Source organism: Notamacropus eugenii, chromosome 1 (genome assembly GCF_028372415.1).
Source record: "Notamacropus eugenii isolate mMacEug1 chromosome 1, mMacEug1.pri_v2, whole genome shotgun sequence".
Classification (NCBI taxonomy): domain Eukaryota; kingdom Metazoa; phylum Chordata; class Mammalia; order Diprotodontia; family Macropodidae; genus Notamacropus; species Notamacropus eugenii.
Genome location: NC_092872.1, coordinates 474,662,933 through 474,685,883, shown reverse-complemented (window position 1 = coordinate 474,685,883; position 22,951 = coordinate 474,662,933). Strand labels below are relative to the sequence as shown.

The 22,951-nt window shown below is 41.7% G+C and overlaps 1 protein-coding gene across 3 annotated transcripts in view; it reads right to left on the bottom strand.

Annotated features, from left to right (window-relative positions):
• Positions 1-22,951, bottom strand: part of CPNE2 (copine 2) — a 91,931-nt gene that overhangs the window by 60,735 nt on the left and 8,245 nt on the right. For 2 of the 3 annotated variants that reach the window (XM_072632315.1, XM_072632317.1), the window contains exon 2: positions 2,355-2,557. In XM_072632315.1, the coding sequence (XP_072488416.1) occupies positions 2,355-2,525 (171 nt within the window). In that variant the 5' untranslated portion in view covers positions 2,526-2,557. The remainder of the gene's footprint in view (positions 1-2,354; positions 2,558-22,951) is intronic. The other variant, XM_072632316.1, reaches the window with a different exon arrangement.

Sequence of the window (22,951 nt, the reverse complement as noted above, 5' to 3'; positions counted from 1 at the left end):
TCTGGCAGATTATGCTATGATACCAATGGGGTTAGTTATAGCTTGGTTCTATGGTCTGCCCCTGTAACCTGAGCTTGGGATCCTCCAGGGAACGCTGCTAATGGCATTCACCACACCCCTCCAATCCCCTACACTGACTGGAATCTAGATGCTGGGGAAAGAGGAAGCATGATGAGTTCTTATATTTAAAAAAGGCCTAAAAAACAAACAACTGGCACAACAAAACTATCCGGTGCTTGTCATAAAGTGCTTTGCTGGGTGTTATGTGGCCAAATGTGAACTTGCCAGGCTGACTGGGAATCCCTAGGTTCTTACAATCAGAGGTAGCTACAAACCATCTAAATCCACTATCACCCCTCATTTTTTGACAAGGAATCTGTTCAAAATCACATGGGAAGTCAATGGAAGAATAAGGATTTGAAATAACTCCTAGTTCTGCCTTCTATACCAGAGATACAGAGAAATTATAGATTGATTCCCCCTGCCCCTGAAAAAGTAGATTTGATAGTCTCAGATGAATGTTTATGATTTGCCTGCAATGGTTGAGGCACCATTCTGCCTAGAGAGATTGGTATCTAGGGATCCCTTGGAAGCCAAGACTTGTTACTATATATATATATGTAGGTCCCACTGTCTCCTCTCTAGCAGCATCCACATGTGTGGTCCAGCTGGTTCCCATTTAGTACAGGCCAATCTAGGCTGGCTGAAGATGCCAGCCCAGGCACCTGAGCCCTTTCCAGCAGGACCTCCCCAAATCCCAGCCTTGAGGAACTAAAGTTCTCATTAAACACACCAAGCTCCACCTGTGACCTCAGAGGCAAACACTCCCAACTCTGGTTCTCCCTTCCTAACAATCTTTCCTTTCACTAATACCAGCACCATGGCTAAATATAGACCCAGGGCCAAGAGCTGAAAATCTCCAGCTGAGAGCCCAGGCCTTGGAAACTGGATGGGAAAAACCAAGTTGGTTTGTTCACTCAGACTGCCCGTAACTCTGACTTCTGAGCAGTCATGTGATGTAATGAAAAGAGCATTAGAATGGGGAGTCAGCAGACCCAAATCCTGTGCTGGTTCTCACACTCAGTGTAGCCAAACTATACAACTTTGAGCAAGGCACACTTCTTCTCAGGGTCTCAGTTTCCACATTTGTAAAATGAGGGCTGGAATGGATGAATTCCAAGATCCTTTTCAACTCTGATATTTCCTATTTAAAGATTCTACATTTCAAAGTCTCTTTCTGGTCTGAAGTTCTACTTGAAACTGAAAGCCAATAATAATTTATATTTATAGAGTGATTCAAGGTTTATGAAATGGGGTGTGTTCATAATTTGAAGTTTGGTGGTTGATGCTCAGGAGGCAGCATGGCACAGTAGATGAGAGACTTGACCTAGAGTCAAGGAGACAAGGATTCAAATCCCACCTCATAGACTAGTTGTGTGACCCTGGGCAAATATCTTATCCTCTCTGCTTCAGTTCCCTCACCTGTAAGGTGGGTAAAAAGAGAATGTGGGACTCAGTAGGCACTAAGGTACCTTTCCAGTTGTGAATCCATAATCTTATGATCCTCGGGACAATTCAGTGAGGTACATACATGGTGAGAGCGTGATTATTCCCATTTTTCAGATGAAAAAATTGGGCCACAAGAAGTTAAGTGACTTATATAAGGTCACGTAGCTAGTGAGGGGCAGGCAGTGTAGTAACCCAGCTGTGCCTGCTTTTCTGACTCTAGGCCCCTGTATTCCAGTGCTTCTGAGAAGCATGGTCTGGAAGTCATGCATTTTCATTTTTGGTTGGGCAGAATATTCTCACCATGTGATCTCTGAAGAGAACAATGTTCTCTTGTCCTCCCCGTTCTGTCCTCCTTGGGAATGGTGTGGGGAGGAACACAGGCAGATTAGATAGGACAGTGCTCAGCAGAGAAAAGCAATCCTTCGCTGTTGGGAGTCAGGTCATTCTGCCTCTTGTCTAAAGCTATGGCAGAGCTGGATCTGTCAGCTCTGACAAAGTCAGGGCTTTACAGAAATGACACCAGATCTGCGGTTCTTGTCACCAGCCATTTCAGGTTCTTTGCAAGATTCTAGCATTTAGGGCTAGAAAGTTTAGTAATCATTTAGTCCAACCTCTTCTTTTTACAGATAGGGAAACAGGCCCAAGGAGTGAAGTAATTTATTCAGAGCCAAACACATAATTAACCAGGTCATCTTACGCCAAGTCCAGTGTTCTTTCGATTTATACCACACCACTTTTTCACTGGCTCCATCCAGACTGAAGGAACAATGATCCTCCATCCCCATCCAACTCTCACCCAGTCCTGATTCTACCTATCCTTAAGCTTCGGAGGATGGGAGACTCACCTCATACCATTTGCCATTGTTCTCAGTGAATAAAACACAGAAGGGGTCAGATTTGGAGGTGACATCTCGGTCCAACAGGTTTTGGCCACAGACAGAGAGTTCCACCTTGCATACACAGTACTGGGACCCAATGGGCCCTGCAGGGGAGCTGGCACCCATTGTGTAGGCCATGACTGCTGGGGGCAACAGTGGTTCCTGACAATCTATAGGAAGAGAAGAAAGGGAAAGTGAGGCTGTGCAAAAACAAAAACCCCTCCATGTTTTCAGGCCACTTGGCTTTCTCTAGATCTTGGATGCTCAAATCACCCCTTAATAACCTCATCCCGATTATAGACAATTCTGCTGTAACACATGTTGAAAATGCAAATTTGTTCAAATGCAACTGACATATTAGGGAACATTTTTAGTATAATTTGAATTTCAAGTTGGCTTATAAAGGATTTCTTCCTCAAGATATAGTAAGAATGCGGAACACTGTACCTCTTTATGATAACTCACAAGCCACAAGTCTTCTGATGTTCCTTCCATGATCAAACTTCAGGCCTTTGTCATGGTAAAGTGCCATATTTATTATATACCTTCTAGTACAGTAGGAATTGAGTGCAGAAAAGGACTGGCCTATACCACCCTACCCCTTTCCACCACAGTAAGGTCTCTGGCCAGAGGCCCAGAGTTACTGGGCACAGGTCAAGCAGGAACCTGACACCACGGATGGAGTGATTGCTTTATATATTTCTTAACCATTTACCATGTATAAAACTGTGCTACTGCTTTTATTTGGTGGTGTGTGTGTGTGTGTGTGTGTGTGTGTGTGTGTGTGTGAGTGTGTGACTGATAGTTTTGAGCACTGTACCCCTAACTCCATTTTCAATTCCCATATGAGTCAGTTAGCCTTATTGTGATTGATGGTCATGGAATATGACCCACCATTGCTTACAAATGCAAGTCACTGGTCACAAGCCACAGAGAATGAGAGTATGTATGGTTCAGTGCAGACCACCACCATGGCCAGAGACAATTCCAAGAATGTGTCTCACCAAGAATAAGTCAAATACAACAAATATTTAATAAGCCCTAATGTCTGCAGAAAGCCATAGGAAGATGCAGAGTTGAGTGAAATGGTATGGCTGATGCCTTTTGATTCATGCGTAAATTGGATTTAAGTGAAGCAGAGTTGCACAAAGTCGTCAGCCACACTCTCTCCTCCAGAGTCATCATAGTCCAGTGGCAGAACAGAGTCAAGACGGCTGGTGATGGCTCAGGATGCAGTGGATGACCTTGGCATCTTCGGTGTCTAACCAAGCTCTAAGCACTTCACATTACCTGCTTCATCTGCCTTCATGGCCGTTGGAACAAATTGTTCTCATCTGCCCATTCCACTAGATGAAGTCTTCACATGCTTGGGGTAGACACTCCCCTAACTCACCAATGGGTTTGAGACCCCTTGGTTACCCTCAACCTGGTTTAGCTCATCTGCTGAAGCGGTTTACTGGGGTGTGGCCGCTGTGCATTTTGCAGCTTCTTGGAGCCACAGGTGAGAGGGAACAGGTGGACACCAAAGGTGGAAAGAGCCCCGAAAAGGACTCGGCAGCCATCACACCAAAGGTACTGCTCCTCCTTGAACACACCCTACACCCCTGCAGAGTTGAGTAAAGAGTCTTCAAGGAACATAATCAGTTGGTCAGGTAGTCAACAGGCATGTATTAAGCTCTTGTTGTGTTCAAGGCACTGTACTAAGCACTAGAGATACAAAGAAAGGTAAGGACATTCTCCCCCAAGGAACTCATAATTTGATGGGAGATACAATATACAAACAAGTGTACAGAAGTATAAGACACAAGAACAGATGACCTCTGAGTTGGGTGTTTGGAAACTGGTAGGAATTCAAAAGAAACTATAGACTATTCACAACCCTATGAAGGAATTCTCCAAATTAATAACAAGAGAAGTGAAAATAAAAGTAAGTGAAAGTTTACTTCATATCCAGCAAACTGGCAGATAAAAAAAATGGAAAGAGTCAATGGTGGAGGGATTATGGAAAGACAGGCACACTAATGAACTGTTGGTGGAAGTGTGAAATGGTCCAAGTGTGCTAGGGGTCAAAAAAGGGAAACTCATCTGGGAGTCATCATTTTGGAAAAGATAAGAACATCTCTGACCTAGAGATTTCATTGCTATATATAAATTCCAAGGAAGTCAAAGATAAAAAGAAAAATCCCACTTACACTAAGATATTTATAGCAATCCTTTTTATATTAGCAAAGGACTAGACACAAAGTAGATACTCATCAGTTGAGGAATACCTAAACAAGTTGTGGTGCAATGGAATATTACTACATTATAAGAAACAATAGATATGATGAATTCACAAAAGCATGGAAGGACATGTACTAGTTCATAGCAAACAGAAACAGGAAAACAATATATTCAGTGACTACAATGTAAATGAAAGGAACAACGATAAAACGATCAAAAATGAATGCTGTGAAAATGAGTAGGCTTGACCCTCTAGAAAAGAAATGAGAAGCCAACTCCCCTCCTTCTTTGCAGAAGTGGAGGATTACAAGTGTGGAATACTGCATGTAATGTCAAACTTTTTCCATGTTTCAAGAATTTTCAAACTCGTACCTGCCTCCCCCCATCCTCCTTCCATCATTTATATTCTTTGTTATAAGGGATAGCTTGCTAGGAGAGGAGAGGAAGGATACAAAGAAAAATTATAAGTGAGATAAATACAAAAGCCATCAATGAAATTTATCTTTTAAAAATAGGTATGTATTTAATAACTGAAAGAGGACATTACAAGTTAGGGATCAAAGTGGGCACAGTATGGATTTGGAGAGCAGAATAAAAATCCATTCTCGCTCCTATGCACAGTCTAGTTTTGGGGTGGTGGCACAGTGTATAGAACACCCAGCCTGGAGTCAGGAAGACCTGAATTCAAATCCAGCCCCAGACACTTACAAGCAGTGTGACCCTGAAACCCTGGGCAAGGCACTTAACTCCATTTGCCTTAGTTTCCTTATCTGTAAAATAACCTGAAGAAGGAAATGGCAAACCACTCTATTATCTTTGCCAAGAAAAGTCCAAATGGGTCATGAAGAGCCAGACATGACTGAAGAAGAACAGTGAAAGTCTAGCTTTCCTCCTATCCAAAGGCCAATACTAGGCACTACTCAGTTAAGAGCTCTAACCAACCCATCCCTCTCAGTATATTCAGAATTTCAATCCTGACTTTAATTGTATTTATAGTACATTGCATACTGGTACTGCACAATTTTCAGGCATGACTTACCTTGTCATGTAAGACAATCAATTTCCATATTAGGAGTTGAAAATCTATGTTAACTCAACTTAGGCCCAGTATAATCAAGCTTCAGGGCTGATAGAAGTAGTGGCATGGATAACGCAAGGCAGTGATGAATTTTTTTTTTAAAGAAATCTACCATTGTTCTTTTTAAAAGAAATCTACCATTGTGAATATCCCTTCCTTATTCTGGTAGGCTTAGGCACATATCATAATGAGTCTATATTTCCCAAACACATACAATAATGGTGGAGGATTGTCCAAGTGTGCTAGGGGTCAAAACAGAGAAGCTCATCTGGGAGTCATCATTTTGGCAGAGATAATTTAGAAAGCGAACAGATGAGAATCATGAGCAAATAATGACAAAAAGCATTTCCTTTGAGCCTCTAGGTTTTCCATTTTAAGAATTAACAGAACCCACCCTAAAAGTATTATTTTTAAAAATAGGGCTATTCATTCGGAGTTTTCATAGCAGCTTTATGTGAAATTAGGGGAGGGGGATGGAAGCAACCTAAATGTCCAGCATTAGATGAATGGTTAACTTAATTGTAATACATTAATGCAACAGAATATTATAATGCAATTAAGACAGACAAGCATGATTAGGAATACAAAGAAATCAGGCTCTTAGGAAATAATGGGAAGCAAAAAAAAAAAAAAACAGAACCAGAAGAATAGCAGAGACACTGTGATTATGCAAAGAAAAATGAATGAGAACAAATGGACAAAGGATCCTAACTGGGGACTTGGAGAAGGAGACTAAAAAGGTGGCACGATACTTTATGTAATGAGACTGATTCATTTAAATATCAATAGCTCCTAAATTTGGTTATTTGTATTGATAATCCATGCTAGATCCCATGCTAGATTTTTAATAATTTAATTTATTAAAATCAGAAAAGAATAACAAGACCAGACAACCATTCTGAAATTGTCATGCCAAGACCCACGCTACATCTTGGACTGTAGGAGTTGGCAATAACACCGGACCCTTTCTTGCTGCACTGGCTTTTACTATTGTATCCTAAAACAACAGGCATCCCAGGAATGGCTAATAGTGTTTCTGTTTTACATGACAGTGGGTGATAGGAAAAATGGTCTGTGATTCCTACAGTATAAATCTTTCCTGTAGATTACTTTACACAGACTAGGATATATATTCCCACATGTGGAGTTAAGGACCTACTCCATCTTTCATGAGAAACAGGACATTGGAAAGAACAGTGGAAAAGGACCAGGAGCCCTGCTTCCTAGGCCTGGCTATAACAATATTTAGTTGTGTGACCCCATGCAAGTCATTTAGCCTTCATGCACATCAGTTGCTTTATGTGTCAGAGAGAATAATTCCTGCCCTGATTATGAGAGCATGGGCATGGAAGGGCTTTGGAGAGTATAAAACTGCACAAAATGTGGGAGATAAGGATGTTGAGGATGATGAGGATGAGGATGAGTTAATAGTGGTTGTGGGTAGTATTCCAAATATGATTTAGACAAATCTTAATGCTCATGTCCTTTGAGAAAAGAACAAAAACAAAGCATACAGATGGCAGAGGCAGAGCAGGAAGAAGATTCTTAATTTCTCTTCCTGTCCATTCCAATCTCTACATTCCAGACTACATTTATGTTATTTTCCCCATCGATGCCAAGATAAACAAAGTTATTCTGACCTCAAGTGGATGGATAGATACACACACACACACACACACACACAATTCCCAGAATAGAAAGATTTCCAAATGTATTATTTCCCCGCAATTAGTCCCTATTTTCCCTGTGCCTTCCAGAAAGCAGATCAGTACTCAAAACTACCTTTGGGCTGATACATACTTTGGCTTTAACTTCAAGGCTGCTTTTAAAAATGCAAAGCAAAGATGTTATGTACCAGAAAGCCAACCCTCTGCCTATCCCTACCCTGGCACTTACCAACTCTCTCCCTCCCATTCCGGGGCTCCTTTAGGATTTCCCCAGGTACCAAATCTGAACAGAGAACACAGTTCTTGGAAACAACAAATGAAAGTGTACAAGCTGCACTGCTCTGTTCTTCCCCTATGTGGTCTTTACTCACACTGTTTCCTGTGCTTAGGCTGCTTATCCTTCTTCCTGTTCCATTCCTATCCTTTAAAGTCAATTCAAATGTCTCTCTCTCCTTCTAGGAGGTCTTCTCTGTTCCTTCTCAAATTGATCAACACCCTTCCCCTTCAGTCTTCACAGAGACTTCTCACCTCTCTTATATATAATATTACAGAATAAGCACATCAGAGTCATCCACATGTGTATGGCATCTCCCTTCCCACTGGATTCTAATCTCTTTGAAAGCAGGGACACCCCATCTTATCTAAATAAAGTTTCTGTCCAGAGCCCAAAACAGAGGGAAAACTTAATAAAGACTATCAGGAGAATGAAGTCAACAAAGCCAAAACAGACCCTTCTCCAGCAATTTTCAAACTGAGATGTTGATTTCTCTCTCCCTTACATGTTCCAAACAGTGCCCCACCACCACCACCAAGAAGGTCATTAAGACAGTTAATGTTTAATTCCCTAAGAGAAAGGACCCAGAAGGCAGTCTCCTATGTCTCCTCTCATCTCCAGTTCGGAAGCTAAGTGTTGCAGTGAATAAAGTGCTAGGGTTAGAGTCAAGAAGACATAACTTAAAATCTAGTTTTAGACACACTTACCTATGTGACCCTGAAGCAAGTCATTTAACCATTGTTTACCTCAGTTTCCTCAACTATAAAGTGGGAATAACAGTAGCTACCTGTTAGGGTCGGGGGGGCGGTTTAAAAGAGATATTTTTAAAAAGCCCTTAGCATACTGCCTGGCACATAGTAGGTGCTATCTATATAAATGCTTATTTCCCTCCTGCCCCCTCCCACCCCAGTTCCAGTTATATGTTGCCCTCTAGTGGGAGTCTGTTCTCTCTTTAAGCTTCTGACACATGAAGACCTTTGCTCAATCTTATCCCTCCTACCTATGGCCTAATAAAAGGTGTGGCTTCATTACAGAGCAAGGTGATAGCCAGTGCTTTAAATGCTGATTTGATGGATTAGAAAATGTAGGTATATCAATTGGAAATGGCTCAGATAGTTGTAATATATGAATGTAATGAGATATTAGTGTGCTATAAGAAACAACAAATATGATGAATACAGAGAAGCACAGACTTATATGAACTGATACAGGGTGAAGTAAACAGAGACAGGAAAACAATACACGAGGTAAACAGAAAAACAAGACAACTGTGCAACAACCCAAAGTGAATTTTACAAAATGACAAAGAGCAAGCATAGTCCTAAGGAAGAATTATGAGCAGATACCTCTATCCCACTCCTTTGCAGAGGTGACGAGTCCACAAGTATGGAGTATTATATATATTTTCAGAGATTTTGGTACATTGGTTTTGCTGACTTTTTCTTCTTCCTCTTATTTTCTTTAAAAATATATTATTTGTTATATGGGACAGCTCTTAGGGAGGGGAAGGAGAAGGGATACTGGGAGAAATTTTGATAATGTCAAAACAAAAATTATCAATAAAAATTTCTTATAAATAAAAATAAATATTGGCAGGAGGCTAAGCCTAGAATAGTGACAGTTAAGTGTCCAAAATAGAAGGAACTTCATCAGTGATGGAAATGAGGAAAAGGGTATCCCAGTGCTAGAGATAAGAACGGAGGACTCGCAGTTAAGAAAGGTGGAAACAATTTCAGAATTCCTTGTTAAATACTACCCTGGGTAGCATTTCAGAAAGGGCCAGCATTTTTCTGAACTGAGGGGGAAGGGAATCTCTTCTGGGAAATCAAATAGGGCTGTAGGCACTGGCAATATGGGAGTGGGAACCTACCACCCTTCCCCCACTGAGGCAGCAAGGAAAAAGTAGCTGATGAAACCAACTACCGCCACTCTCCAATTTGGGACCCTTCAATGCCCACGCCTCCAAAATGTGACACTTACAATGAGGCCAGGAGGAGGATGGGAGAACCCACCTGAAGGCCAGAACCCTGCAGATGAAGTCTGAGAAATGGGCAGTACCTACCACCCTTCCCAACACTCCCTCCCTCCATGGGCAAAGCCCAGAGGATACCTCCTACCCCATAACTCACCCTCCACCTGGGTAGCTCTCCGAAATCTGAACAAGGAACACATGGCTCTTTAGGAGCCCTGAGAGATGGCTGGGGGGCAAAGCATATACTCAGGCCCCTCTACTGTGAATGCCAGCAGTGCGGGCTGTGCACAGTGAAGAGAGGGCCTGACGCAATGGAAAAAAAAAACACCACCCACCCTACTTGGACAAGATGTCATTTGCAGAGAACCTCCTGGCCCAGATGGAAACTCTGCCTAATGTAGCCCAAGCCCATAATCACCTCCTGTAGCATCCCAGCAGGCAATTTGGGGTTTGGCTAATCCCCGCCTGGGGAGGGACAACCTGGGCAGAAGAAGAAGACATATCTTCCTCTGGGTTTACTGGCCTGTAGCCAGGGACTGGGACCTGTATACTTGACCCAGGATAGACAGGGACCACTTCTGGCAGATCAGAGCCTGAGTGGGGACAGAGAAGAGGGGAAAGGGAACAGGAGAGCTTCTGAGGAGCAAAATAGCATTCCAGAAAAGAATAGAACAGAGAGAGGAAGGGAGAGGGAGAAAGGAAGATGGGGAGGGAGAGGGAGAAGAAGAGGGAGGGGGGGGAGAGAGGGAGAGAGGGAGAGAGGAGAGAGAGAGAGAGAGAGAGAGAGAGAGAGAGAGAGAGAGAGAGAGAGAGAGAGAGAGAGAGAGCTCAAAGTGTCTGTAGGCCAGCAGCAAACAGCTAAAACCTGATGAAAACATAATTGGGAGCAGGTAGGTAGAGCAGTGGGTAGAGCACAGGCCTTAGAGTTAGGAGGACCTAAGTTCAAACCCAACTTCAGACACTTACTAGCTGTGTGACCCTGGGCAAGTTACTTAACCCCAACTGCCTTCCAAAAAAATGTAATTAGGAAATGTTTAACTAAATAAAAACACAGTACAACATAGGTAGCATACATTTGTGCTTTTCTAAGTCAGTATGTGGCCCACTAGAATCTGTTTCCATTTGAGTTTGCCACCACTGGCATGGTAGACAGTGTGCTGGACTGTGAATAGGAAGACCTGAGTGTGTATCCTGCCTGATTTACTAGCTGTGTGACCTAGACCACACTCTTCATTTCACTTTCCTGTTGCATTTGATGACCTCTAAGGTCCCTTCCAATTCTTCATATATGACCCTTTGAGAGAGCAAAGGCAACCAGTGCCAATAGTAGAAAAAGAACAAGACATGAATTCAAGAGACCAAGATTGAGTGTGAACTCTTAACCCTGGTTGTATGACTGCAGAAGTGATAAATGTCTCTTAGCTTTAGATTAAAGTCAGGCACAACTTACCTTAAACCCTGTTAGGAGGAAAGCACTTAAATAAACTGTATATGAGACTGGATAGAGCATGGGTCTCAGAGTCAGAAGGACCTGGGTTTAATTCTCAGCTCTGACACACCCTGGCTGCATGACCTTGGTCAAGTCCCTTAACCTCTCAGTACTCCAGGCAACTTTCTAATATTGTAAAGTGCAAAGAAGTTCCTGATCTACATTGATAGAAGGAGTTTCTTTTCTTGGACTTCAATTTACCAATGAAATTACAGATGCAGATTTTTTTTAAAGTGCTGTATAAATGTGATCTATTGCATAGGATAAGTGACAGGGAATTAAGCTCATGGAATTAAGACAGATGTTCACAATGTTTTTGGTTCTTCCACTGTTTTGTAAGGGAACTTTACATGAGAAATTTAATCTGTTGGCCTCAGTTTCTCTTATTAGTGAAAATGGGGAAAACAAACCCATCTTGCAGGCTAGGTAGGGGAATTGATATAAGGAAGTTTGTGTAGGGAAAGACTCACAGTATTCCAATTCAATTTAATACAATGTTTATTAAGCACCTACTATGTGCAAAGTACTGTGCTAGAGAAACAAAGATAAAAAATGAAACAGTCCCTTCTTTGGAGGAGCTTATAGTCTAGTAGCATCATACAACATGTGCACAGATAAGTAAATAGAAAGTAACAAAGTTCAGGAGATAAAGAGCATAAATTTCAAAAACATGACCTATCCAATCATAATCAGCTCTACCAAGCGCTTTCCTGCCCTACTATAGAGCCTTTATAGGAATATGAAATTGAGTCAACCTCTGCCCTGGCCAGTGCTGCCCATGGCACCCCTTCCCTCAGCAAGAACTAGATGTGATCCTTCCAAGATTGAGCAAAAGTGATCAGCCCAATGCCCAGTAGGTATGTGGCATCCAGCTTCCCATCAGGCCCAAGGGAGGAATTTGTTTCACTCACATGATATACCCATCCCAGTGATGAGTCCCATTCAGCTTGAAGTCAGATCCCAAAGGGGTAGATCCATTTGTCAGGATATTATGGAAATGCATAAGCATTCTGAAAGAAGACAGACAGAGATAGAGATACAGATGGAGAGGGAAAAGGATAGGGAGATGGAGAGGGAAAGGGGGAGGAAAGGAAGAAGGGAAGGAGGGAGGGAAGGAAGGAGAGAGGAAGAGAGAAAGAGAGAGAGAGAAAGAGGCGAGATGGAGAGACAGATAGGACAGTGATCATCAGAGCCTCACCAACCTCCCCTGGATTGTTGGCCAGAGCTCACACTAAAGGAAGAGCCTTGCTCTTCTTCATTGAGAGAAACTAACAGTAGTGTGAGAAGGAGGCAGGTTAGGAAATCATTTGCCTTGGGAGGCTCAAGCAGGCAGGGCTCAGAGGTGTGGGAACCTCCCTCAAATTGCTGGTTATCTGACATTCCACTAGCAAACCTCAATTAACAATAACCTAGGATCACAAAATATCTTTGATTTCCCTGCCCTCCAGTCCCATTTCTTTATCTGCTCATTCAGTCAGATTCACAAAGTACTTGCTCCTCTCATCAGTGAATTTGGGCTGGGAGGCAGGGAAAAACCACACTTTCTGGATAAGAAACCTTGTTGCTGGTATGTTCAGCCAGATATGCACTGCTTTTTGTCCCCAAATGCAGCCCTTACGCCCTGCAGCTCCCTAAAGTAAGCGGACTTGACATCCCAAACCACAGAGATTGGGCTCCTGTCCTAGCTCTGCCACTAACTTGTTATGTCTCCATGAACACCTCATAACTTTGAGACTCAACTTTTTCATCTGCAAAACGAGAAAGGTGATATTTGCACTGCCTATATCCTAGGATACAAACTTTAAAAGCATTATAAAAATAAGAGCTAGCAGCACAAATTATGTCCAACTAAGTTTCACTAAAGTACACTTTTCTGTATTCTAAATTTTTGACTAATGATTGTCTGTGTGTTCTAGTCAATAGCAACTAGATTAACCAGAACATTCTATTTCCCCAAATATGCTAAATAACCGGAAGTTAAATTTTTTTTTCAACAAAGTCTCCAAATATACCAATATGTGAATGAGATCCATTTTTCTGATGGGAAAGACTAAAGAAGAAATGGGCTGTTTCACAAAGTCCTAGATATAGACCAGATATAGAAGCCTGAAATCCTGGCCCCCAGCTCCTCCCTCAAGGGAACAGAGGACTCCTGGGATCCTTAGCTCCCTATGCAAGTCAGGATGGGAAGAGAAGGATGGTGGAATAGGATAAAGAAGTAGGAGATGGAAAAGTTTGATGGGATGAGACAGTCAATTGTTTATTATGGGGGAAGAGGATGAGAAAAAGAAGCACAAAGTTTTTAGAATATTAGAATCAAAGAATGTTTGAATTTTAGGATTGGAGACTTAAATAAAAAAGAGTCAGAGAATGTTAAGATTCTTAGAATTTCCAAGCTGGTAAAAATCTCAGGTTATCAAACTCTACCTCTCTCTACTCAATAAACAAATTCCTATAATATCTTGCCTCTGCTCAGATAATGCAGTGGAGGGGGATTCATTCAGGAACCCAAGGTTTGCATACTCTCTAAATGGATTGACCCTTTCTGGCTTGCCCAACTCTCTGGGGGGAAAGGATGGGTGATCTCTGCTCTGTGTTCTCTAAGCTCAATGCTGCAGCCTGGCTACTCCCCCCTCCACCCCCCTTCAGCAATTAGGTACGTTTTTTGCAGGTAGTACCAGCAGCCAGGGGGATGGGGAAACCAAGGGGAGCAAGAAACACTTAACTACCATTGCTGGTTGCTGCACTCACAAGCCAACACACTCACTCTTTTACAGTCAGGCCATTACAGGGATAAATATAGACTCAGACTTAATGCTCTTGGCTGTGGATGATGATGGGGGGAGAGATGCTCTCCCCCTAAGTCCCCTCTTTCCTCCTCCTATTCAATCAGACATCATACTTGCTCCTCTTGTCAGTGATTTCGGGTACAGAGGATAACCTTACTTTCTAGATATAGAAACCTCATTAGTGATATTATTCAGAAAGTCAGTCCCCATCCTTAGAATACCAGACCATCATCACATGAAAGGCTTAGCTAAAACAAACTTGCAAGGACATATTGGGAGACATTGGTGCAGTGGGAAACACTGCAGCAGCTAGAAAACCTGAGTTCTACACTTCCTGGGATAGTTATTCATCATGGGACATGGGGCAAGGAACTGCACCTCTCCCAAACTCAGGATCTCTCTCTTCCTCAACTTCCTCCCAGAACTGTGGTTAGGCTCCAAGAGAAAGTGCATGTGCATGTGAAAATGCTTTGGAGGAGAGCAAATTGAAATGTGAGGTCACTGCTGCTGCCCTATTTTCAATGATCGAAGCTAATGGAATTGGGAGATATGTAGATGACATAAAAGGACATTTAAGGTGCACAGGCAGATGGGATTGGGGTGAGATGGGAAGGATATTATGGGGAATCTACCCTGTTGGCTCTTTTTCTGATTGTACCCTAGACCTAGCAGAGCACCTTACATGCAGGAGGCACCCCAAAAAGGAAGATTTTGTAACCAAGTGTTTGGGGCACTCTAGCCCATCACCATAGATATAAAAGACTGCCTAGAAGAGACTTGGCCAGAAGTGAAATCCCCTTCCAACATACCCCAAGGGCTCAACCACCTGCAACTCCTCCAGTCCATTTCCTCATCCATATGGAAAACAATCTGAGAGTGGGAGCGGGTGTTGGGGAGGGAAGCCAGATGTCAAAGGCCTCCAAATTGCTTTAGCTGCCTAGTGAGTTGCCTGGTCCCCATGGCTCCCCCATAGCTGTCAACCTCCCATCCCTACTCCCATCCTTTCCCAGATCCCCCTCTTTTTCATTTCTCTTTTCTCAATATTAACAATTAGGCTACATTTTTCTCTCACCAGCCTCATTCTCAGGCCCTCTCCCTCACAGTTGGAATGAGAAGAATCCTGAACCTTCCATAACAACTGAGACAGAAATTCCACTTAATATGCAAATACCAGCTTTCCCTTCCTCATTCCTGAAGTTCCCATCCTTTGGGTTCAGCTACTGGGCTATCTTACAGTGCTAGCCTCTGAAGATCTCAAAACACATTTTCCCCCAAAATTTATTAATTTACTTGTTTTCAGTTTTCAATAATCACTTCCATAAGTTCCAAATTTTCTCCCCCTCCCTCCCCAAGATGGCATCAATCTTATGTGTGGGCTCTACACATACATTCCTATAAACACATTTTCACATCAGTCATGTTGCATGAAGAGTTAAAAACAAATGGGAGAAACTATGAGAAGAACAAAACAAAAATAATCGCTTCATTCCGCATTCCAACTCCATAGTTCTTTCTCTGGATGTGGATGGCATTTTGCATCATGAGTTTTGGGGAAATGTTTTAGGTCCCTGCACTGCTGTGAAGGGCTAGGTCTATCAGAAACAGTCCTTGTACAGTACACTGTGGCTGTTACTGTGCATTATGTTCTGGTTCTGCTCACTTCACTCAGCATCAGTTCATATAGATCTTTCCAGATTCAAAACACATTTTGATGTCTGCTGTTCCCCCAACCCCTGGTCTCACAGGAGAAAAGACCCAGTTAGGTGTTTTAAGGACTTTCAGGTAAAAGGAGAAATGTGGGTTTAGGAGCAAGTACATGGTTAAAATAATGAGGGTCAGTGCTTAGTTGAGTCCTACAAAATCAGTAGGTTGTGTCTTACAAAATCAAGCCTATTGTTTACAGAGATGAGTACTTTTGGGGGACATTGAGTCCCTGACCTTAGGGACCAAAGACGTAACCATACAACTAGACATAAAAGTGCTTACATAGAACAGAAGCGGAAATGAACTGATACAGTTTTCTGTATCGGCAGATTTCTCAAAGTGCTAAAAGAAATTTAACTAGATGAGATTAGAGAGGCAGAAAGCCACAATGGAAAGAACTAGGCACCGAACTTGGAGTCACAATTACCACCTCAAGCACTTTTACTGCTGTCTGACCATGTCAAAGTCAGTTCATTGGATCATAAATTCAGGGTCAGTAATAAGTGTCAGTAATCCTCAAGCTCATCTACACTCCTACACTCCTCATTTTACAGATGAGGAAACTGAGACCCAGAGAAGTTAAGCAACTTGTCTAACTTGTCCAACTGGTATATAAGTAGTAGAGATGGAATTCAAATACAGTTCCTCTGATTTGAAACCCAGGCTCTTTTGGCTACACTGTGCTACCTTCTGAGTCTTAAGTTTTCTGTTTTTTAATCCGCAAATGAAATGCTCTGGAATGCTATGTAAATGTGAGTTATTATTAATCACTTAAACCTTCCAGGAGGAGATGCCTCAGAACAGAGGCTTGAAATAAACAGGAGAGAAAGGGCTGCCCTCCAGCTGGGGAAAAGCTAGTATGTAGGAATTCTGAAGAGGGAGTGACCAAGTGACTTTCCCAGAAGGTGTGGAGACCCCAAGTCCAGATCTTTGTTCTCAGCATTTCCTGTTGACTTATTAGTCATCCACTTGGCTCCCAAATGACAGCCCAGCCCACCCCAATGATCACGTTCAGTCCAACAGTGTGTCTGACTGTGCTCATGATACCAACCAACAAATGTTTATAAACAGCTCAAGAACAGAGCTCTGCGCGAAAAAAGAGACAATGTTTAGCTACGATACAGTTCCTGCCTTCATGAAATTCACTGTCTAATATGAGGATGACTCCAACCCTCACACAAAAAATATACACTAGATGTTGGAGAGAATGTGGGGAAATTGGGACACTAATGCACTGTTGGTGGAATTGTGAACCGAACCAACCATTCTGGAGAGCAATTTGGAACTATGCCCAAAATGCAATCAAACTCTCATACCCTTTGATCCAGTAATATTATTACTAGGTCGGTATCTCAAAGTGATCATTAAAAAAGGGAAAAGAACCTACACGCACAAAAATATTTATAGCAGCTCTTTTTATGGTGGCAAAGAATTGGAAATTGAGAGGATGCCCGTCAGTTGGGGAATGGCTGAACAAACTGTGGTATATGATTGTGATGGAATACTATTAGGCTACAAGAAATGATAAGCAGGCAGATTTCAGAAAAACCTGGAAAAACTTACATGAACTGATGCAAAACAAAGTGAGCTGAATTGGGAGAACACTGTGCATGGTAACAGTAATATTGTACAGTGATTGACTGAATGATTTAGTTCTTCGCAGCAATACAATGAACCAACACAATTCCAAAAGGACTCGATGGAAAATGCCATCCACATTCAGAGAAAGAACTAATGGAGTTTGAATGCAGATTGAGCATATTATTTTCACTTTCTTTAATTTTTTGATGGTTTTTTCCCTTTTGGTCTGTTTCTTCTTTCACATGATTAACATGAAATATGTTTCATATAATTGCATATACATGTGTATGTGTGCATATATTTTTGTGTATGTATATATGTATATAATATAGTTTATATTAAATTGCTTACCATCTTAGGGAGGGAGGGAGAAAATTTGAAACTCAAAATATTTTTAAAAATGAATGTTAAAAATTTTCTTTACATGTAATTGGAAAGAAAATCTATTTAAAAAATAAAATATACATTAGAGAGGTACAAAGTGCTACTTGCTCTCTAAGGGAAAGAAAATTTACCAATTTATTAACAGAGTGAGAAGTTTGGGGGTAGACTTCCTGAAGGAGCCAGCATTTATGTTGAGCTTTAGAGGCAGGGGAGGAATTCAACAGGTGAGGAGAGGAAGGAGGGCATTTTAGGCAAGACAGAACTGTGAATAAATGCTAGGAATCAGGAGATGCTAGAAAGAATGTTCAGAGGACAAGAAAAGTCAAGTTTTGCTGGAACTTAAAGTATTTCTAAGGAGATAATATGAGACGTTAAAAAAAGGGCCTTGAGTGCTAGGCAAAAGAGTTTGTTTTACTGGGTAGGCAATAAGGAACCACTGAAGATTTTTAAATATATGGAGGATGGATTGAAGGCAGTAAAGTGGAAGCAGAAGAAGGGGAAGGGAAGAAAAGGGAAGAAACATTTATATAACACCCACTATGTGCTAGGCATTGTGTTAAGAGCTTTATAAATATAATCTCATTCGATCTTTACCACAATCCTAGGAGGGAGGTACAGTTATTGTGACTATTTTACAATTGAAGAAACTGAGGCAAACAGAGGTTAAGTGACTTGTTTACAGTAACATAGCTTAGCAAGTATGCATGGCCAGATTCGGAACTCAGATCTTTCTGACTCCAGGCTCAGAGCTCTGCCCACTGGGGACACCTAGCTGCCCACAAGAAAGCTATTATAATTGTACAGGTGGGTGGTGAGAATGGCTTATTCCAACAGAACATAAGCTCCATGAGGATAGGAACTGTTCTCTTTTTTTGTCTGTTTCGCCAATGGCCAATCCAGGATCTGACACCTAACGAGTGCTCCATAAATGCTTGCTGAATGAATGGAGGCAAGATAAGAGAATCTTGGAGAATTTCCAAGAGGCTCCTTCTGGGAACAAAAGTTCGTTTCTCTGGTTCCTTGGAAAACTGTCCAAATCAGTTTTCCTCCTTCAGCCCCCACACGCTTTGCTGCCAAGAAAACTGTCCAACCAGTGGAAAGGAGGAGTCTGGTTCCCTATTAACACAGGATCAGTCTGAACCTGGCTACTTCACCAGCTTCACTTGGGCTTTTAGTTTATTAAATTTAGGACCAGGGTGGGTTAAGTTGGTGATCAGGGAAGCAAATGATGAAGGTGGGTGGCTCAGGAGCAGTTGCCAGCCAGAAGCCAAAGTTGTCCTTTCTGAAAGCAACAATCCAAACATCTTATATTTCCATTAATAACCTGTTGAATGTATTTACTTCAACCTTTTCTGAACCTGCTTGGGGCCATCATGAGGATAGTGGACTGAACTATCCTCATTATGAAAGTCAAGAGTTTGGGAGTGAGGAGTTCTGGATGTGAACTCTATTACGGACTAGCTCTGTCATCTTGGCCACATCAGTATCTCTCTCTGGGTTTCAGTCTCTTCTTCTGTAGGCAGTTGTCATTAAATCAGCAAAGATGATTCTTTAAATGGAAGCATTCAGTACTTGGAAGGATTGTAAGAGACAGGCACACTAATGCACTGTTGGTGGAGCTGGGAATTAGCTCACCATTTATGGCAAACAAGCTGGAATTATGAGAAATCTTTAGACTATTTACAGTTTTGAACCCATTTATCCTACTATTGGGCATATGCCTGAAAGAAGTCAGAAAGACCTACAGTCAGATCTGGCCTCAAGAACTTACTAGTTTTCTATGAAATTCACTTAATCTCTGCCTCAATTTCTTCAATTGTAAAATGGGGATAATGATACCTCCCAGGGTTGTTGTGAGGATCAAATGAGATAATATTTATAAAGTGCTTAGCATAGTGTCAGGCACAAGTAGGTGCTTAATAAATGCTTGTTTCCTTTCCTTACCTAACAACTTGTTCACAGCAGCCCTCTTCATGATAGAGAAAAAGCAAGTGAACTCGTATCAACTGCAATGAATAATTTTAGACCTGGAGAATAGAGAACAAAACACACACACATCCTTCATTTTGTTAGAGAGGTGGGGGACCAGAGGTGCAGATTATCACACAAATTGTCAGACTTGGTTATTTTGCTAGTGAGTCAGGCTAACCTGTTTTTCTTTGTTATAAAAAGATGAAATATATCAAGATATGAGAGTGCTCGCTTTTATTTTTAAAGGCTATTTTTTAATAAGAAAAAAAGAAATAAAATGAAGAGGATGGACTAAGTCTGAGATCACAGATGTACAGCTGGAAAGGGATCTTTGAGGCCATTTACCCCAACTTCCTCATTTCATAGATAAGGAACTGAAGTCAAAGGAAGTTAAGTGACTTACCCAAGGGCACACAGGTAGTAAACAATAGAACCAAGCTCTAAACCCTTAACCTCTTACTCTAAATCCAGGGCTCCTTCCATTAGTCCACGCTGCCTTATTTGATCTCTAAGGCCCTTTTTGGTTCTAAATGCCTATGACCTACGATTTGTTTCCAGCCTATATTCTTTGAAAGCTATCACAACATAGTACAGAGGATTGAAGTCACAAAGAGTTCAAGTTCAAGTCCAGCTCCTGACAGACACTATCCATGTAACCATGACTAAGTCCCCTCACCTCTCATAGTGTCTCTAGGCAACTATCAGAAACTATAAATTGCAGACAAATTATCAATATATCAGTGAAGGGAAGTTCTAGATCAAAAATCCATCTCTTAGGGAAATGACTTGCTAAGTTTACTTCCTACTTTGTGAAGCAAATCTACCTCTTTTTCTGCCAGAAAATGTCTTCCTTTGAAGCCTCAAGAGAATGCCCTAGTTGTGGTGATGATTAGGTCCAAATTTCCCCTCTAACCAACCACCCCCAAGCCATTCCTGCTTTTAAAGACTTCGGTCTTTATCTTGCTCAGCCAACTTTTTCCCCAGCCCTAGGAGGCCTCCTCCTTTCTGTTGGTCCATCTTTGGGGATACAGTGATTATATACCATTCCCTCACACTATACTCTCTCTTTCCTGGGTTTTTGTGATATTGCTCTGTCATGGTTCTCCTTCTACTAGTTCAACCGATCCTCAATTTAGTGTGCAGAATGGATCATCGATATCCTTCTCCCTCAGAAATTCATCCTGAGACCTCTCCTTTTGTCTTTCTATCCTGTCTCTCTCAGTGATATCCGTGGGTTCAACCATCATGGAGGAAGGGAAGAGAATCAGCATTTATATAGTGTCTACAGGAGGCTACGTACTACACTAAAGTTATTTTTACAAATGTCTCATTTGCTCCTCATATCCCTGAAAGGTAGGTGCTATTATGATCTCCATTTTACAATTGAGGAAACTAAGGCAAATAGAGGGTTTGACTTGCCTAGGGTCACACAGATAGTAAGTGTCTAAGAATAGATTTGAACTCAGATCTTCCTGACTTCAGGCCCAGTGCTCTGTTCACTGTGTCACCAACTACATAGAATATGTCTACAACCCCCAAATTTACACATCTACCACTCATCTCTCTCATGAATTCTACTTTCTCATCTCAAGCCTCAAACCATGAGTTAGGGAGATGTCTAGTCCAGGCATGTGAAGACTTCCCCTAGCAGAATGGGTGGATGAGAACATTTTGTTTCAACAGCCATGAAGGTGGCTGAAGCAGGTGCTGTGAAGTGCTCAGAGCTTGGTCAGGCATCAAAGATGCCAAGCTCATCCACTGTACCCTGGGCCACTGCCTTGACTTTTGTCTTACCACTGGAATTTGATGACCCTGGAAGAACAAGCAGGGCTGATGACTTTGTGCAACTCTACCTCACTTAAATCCAATTCATTCACAAGTCAAGACATCTGTGATGGCATTGGTCCTCTTTGAAACTGAAAGACTGAACAACTCTCTCAATTCCAACTACCTGGATATCCCATAGGCAACTCAAATTCAACATATCCAAAAGAAAACTCATCATATTTTACCCTAAGCCTTCCCTTTTTGCTAACTTTCTTATTCCCTTTGAGAACCCCACCATTCTTCCAGTCACCCAGGTTCAATACCTAGGAGTTATATTCCTAGACCTTCAATATCACTCACCCCCATATTCAATCAGTTGCTAAGTCTTGTTTATTCTGCTTCCATAGCATTTCTTGTACCTGCCCCCTCTTCTCCAGTCACATCACAACCACCCTCATTCAGGGCCTCATCACCTCCCATCTGGACTTCTGCAATAATACTAGTCTCCCCTAAGCCAGTCTTCCATTTTCTATGCTTCATCTTTCTATTCTCTATCTTCTATCCTCCACACAGCTGCCAGATTGATATTCTTAAAGCACCGATCTGACCACATCAATCCCCTGGACTCATTAAATATCCATGGCTCTCTCTATTACTCTAAATTAAAATACAAACTCCTCTATTTGGCATTTAAAGGCTCATAATACAGTTCCAGTCTATCTTTCCAAGCTAATTACTCATTATTTTCCCTCTCAAACTCCAATCCAATTAAACCGAAGGACTTTCTATTCTGCATATATGCAATTACATCCACGTCTTCACAGGCTGACATCTATACCTGAAATGCTCTCCTCCTTCATCTTTGCCTCCTGAAAGTGCTATGCCATTCAGTGCTCAGACCCAGTGCTACCTCCTAAGATAGGCCTTTCTCAATTCCCTTAGCAAAAAATGACCTGAATAATTTTGCACCTAGCTTGTATTTACTTTTCTGTGTACATATTATATCTCCCTAGTACAATATAAGCTCCTTCAGGACAAGGACTGTCTTGTTTTTGTCTCTGAACCCTCAGCACTTAGCACAGTGTCTGATATCTGGTACATGCTTAATAAAGGTGCATTGTGTCCCTCCTTTTCCATGGCTCAAACACAAGCCTGCATTCGGGATCCCAAGGGTGGATGCACCTGACTTTAGTCTAAGGCCTAGGTTGCCAATAGCACCCCCTAGCACTCACCTACACTGGCCACATAGGGCCTTCACTTTCAGAATGTCCATCACTTGGGCCACATGCTTAACAGTCATAGAAGGCAGAAGGTATTAGCTGAAGGATATATACACCTGATGAGCTTAGAAGAATAGAGCTGCTCAGGAACCAGGAGAACATTATACACAGTAACAGCCATAGTATGCGTAGATGGTTTCTGATAGACGTAGCCCTTAACAGCAATGCAAGGATCTAAAACTTTTCCAAAGGACTCATGATGCAGAATGCCATCCACACCCAGAGAAAGAACTACAGAATCAGAATGCAAAATGAAGCAAACTATTTTCTCTTTTGTTATGTTTTGTTTATTCTCATGATTGCTCCCATTCATTTTAATTCTTCTATGCAACATGACTTGTGAAAATGTGTCTAATAAGAACGTATGTGTAGAAACCCATATAAG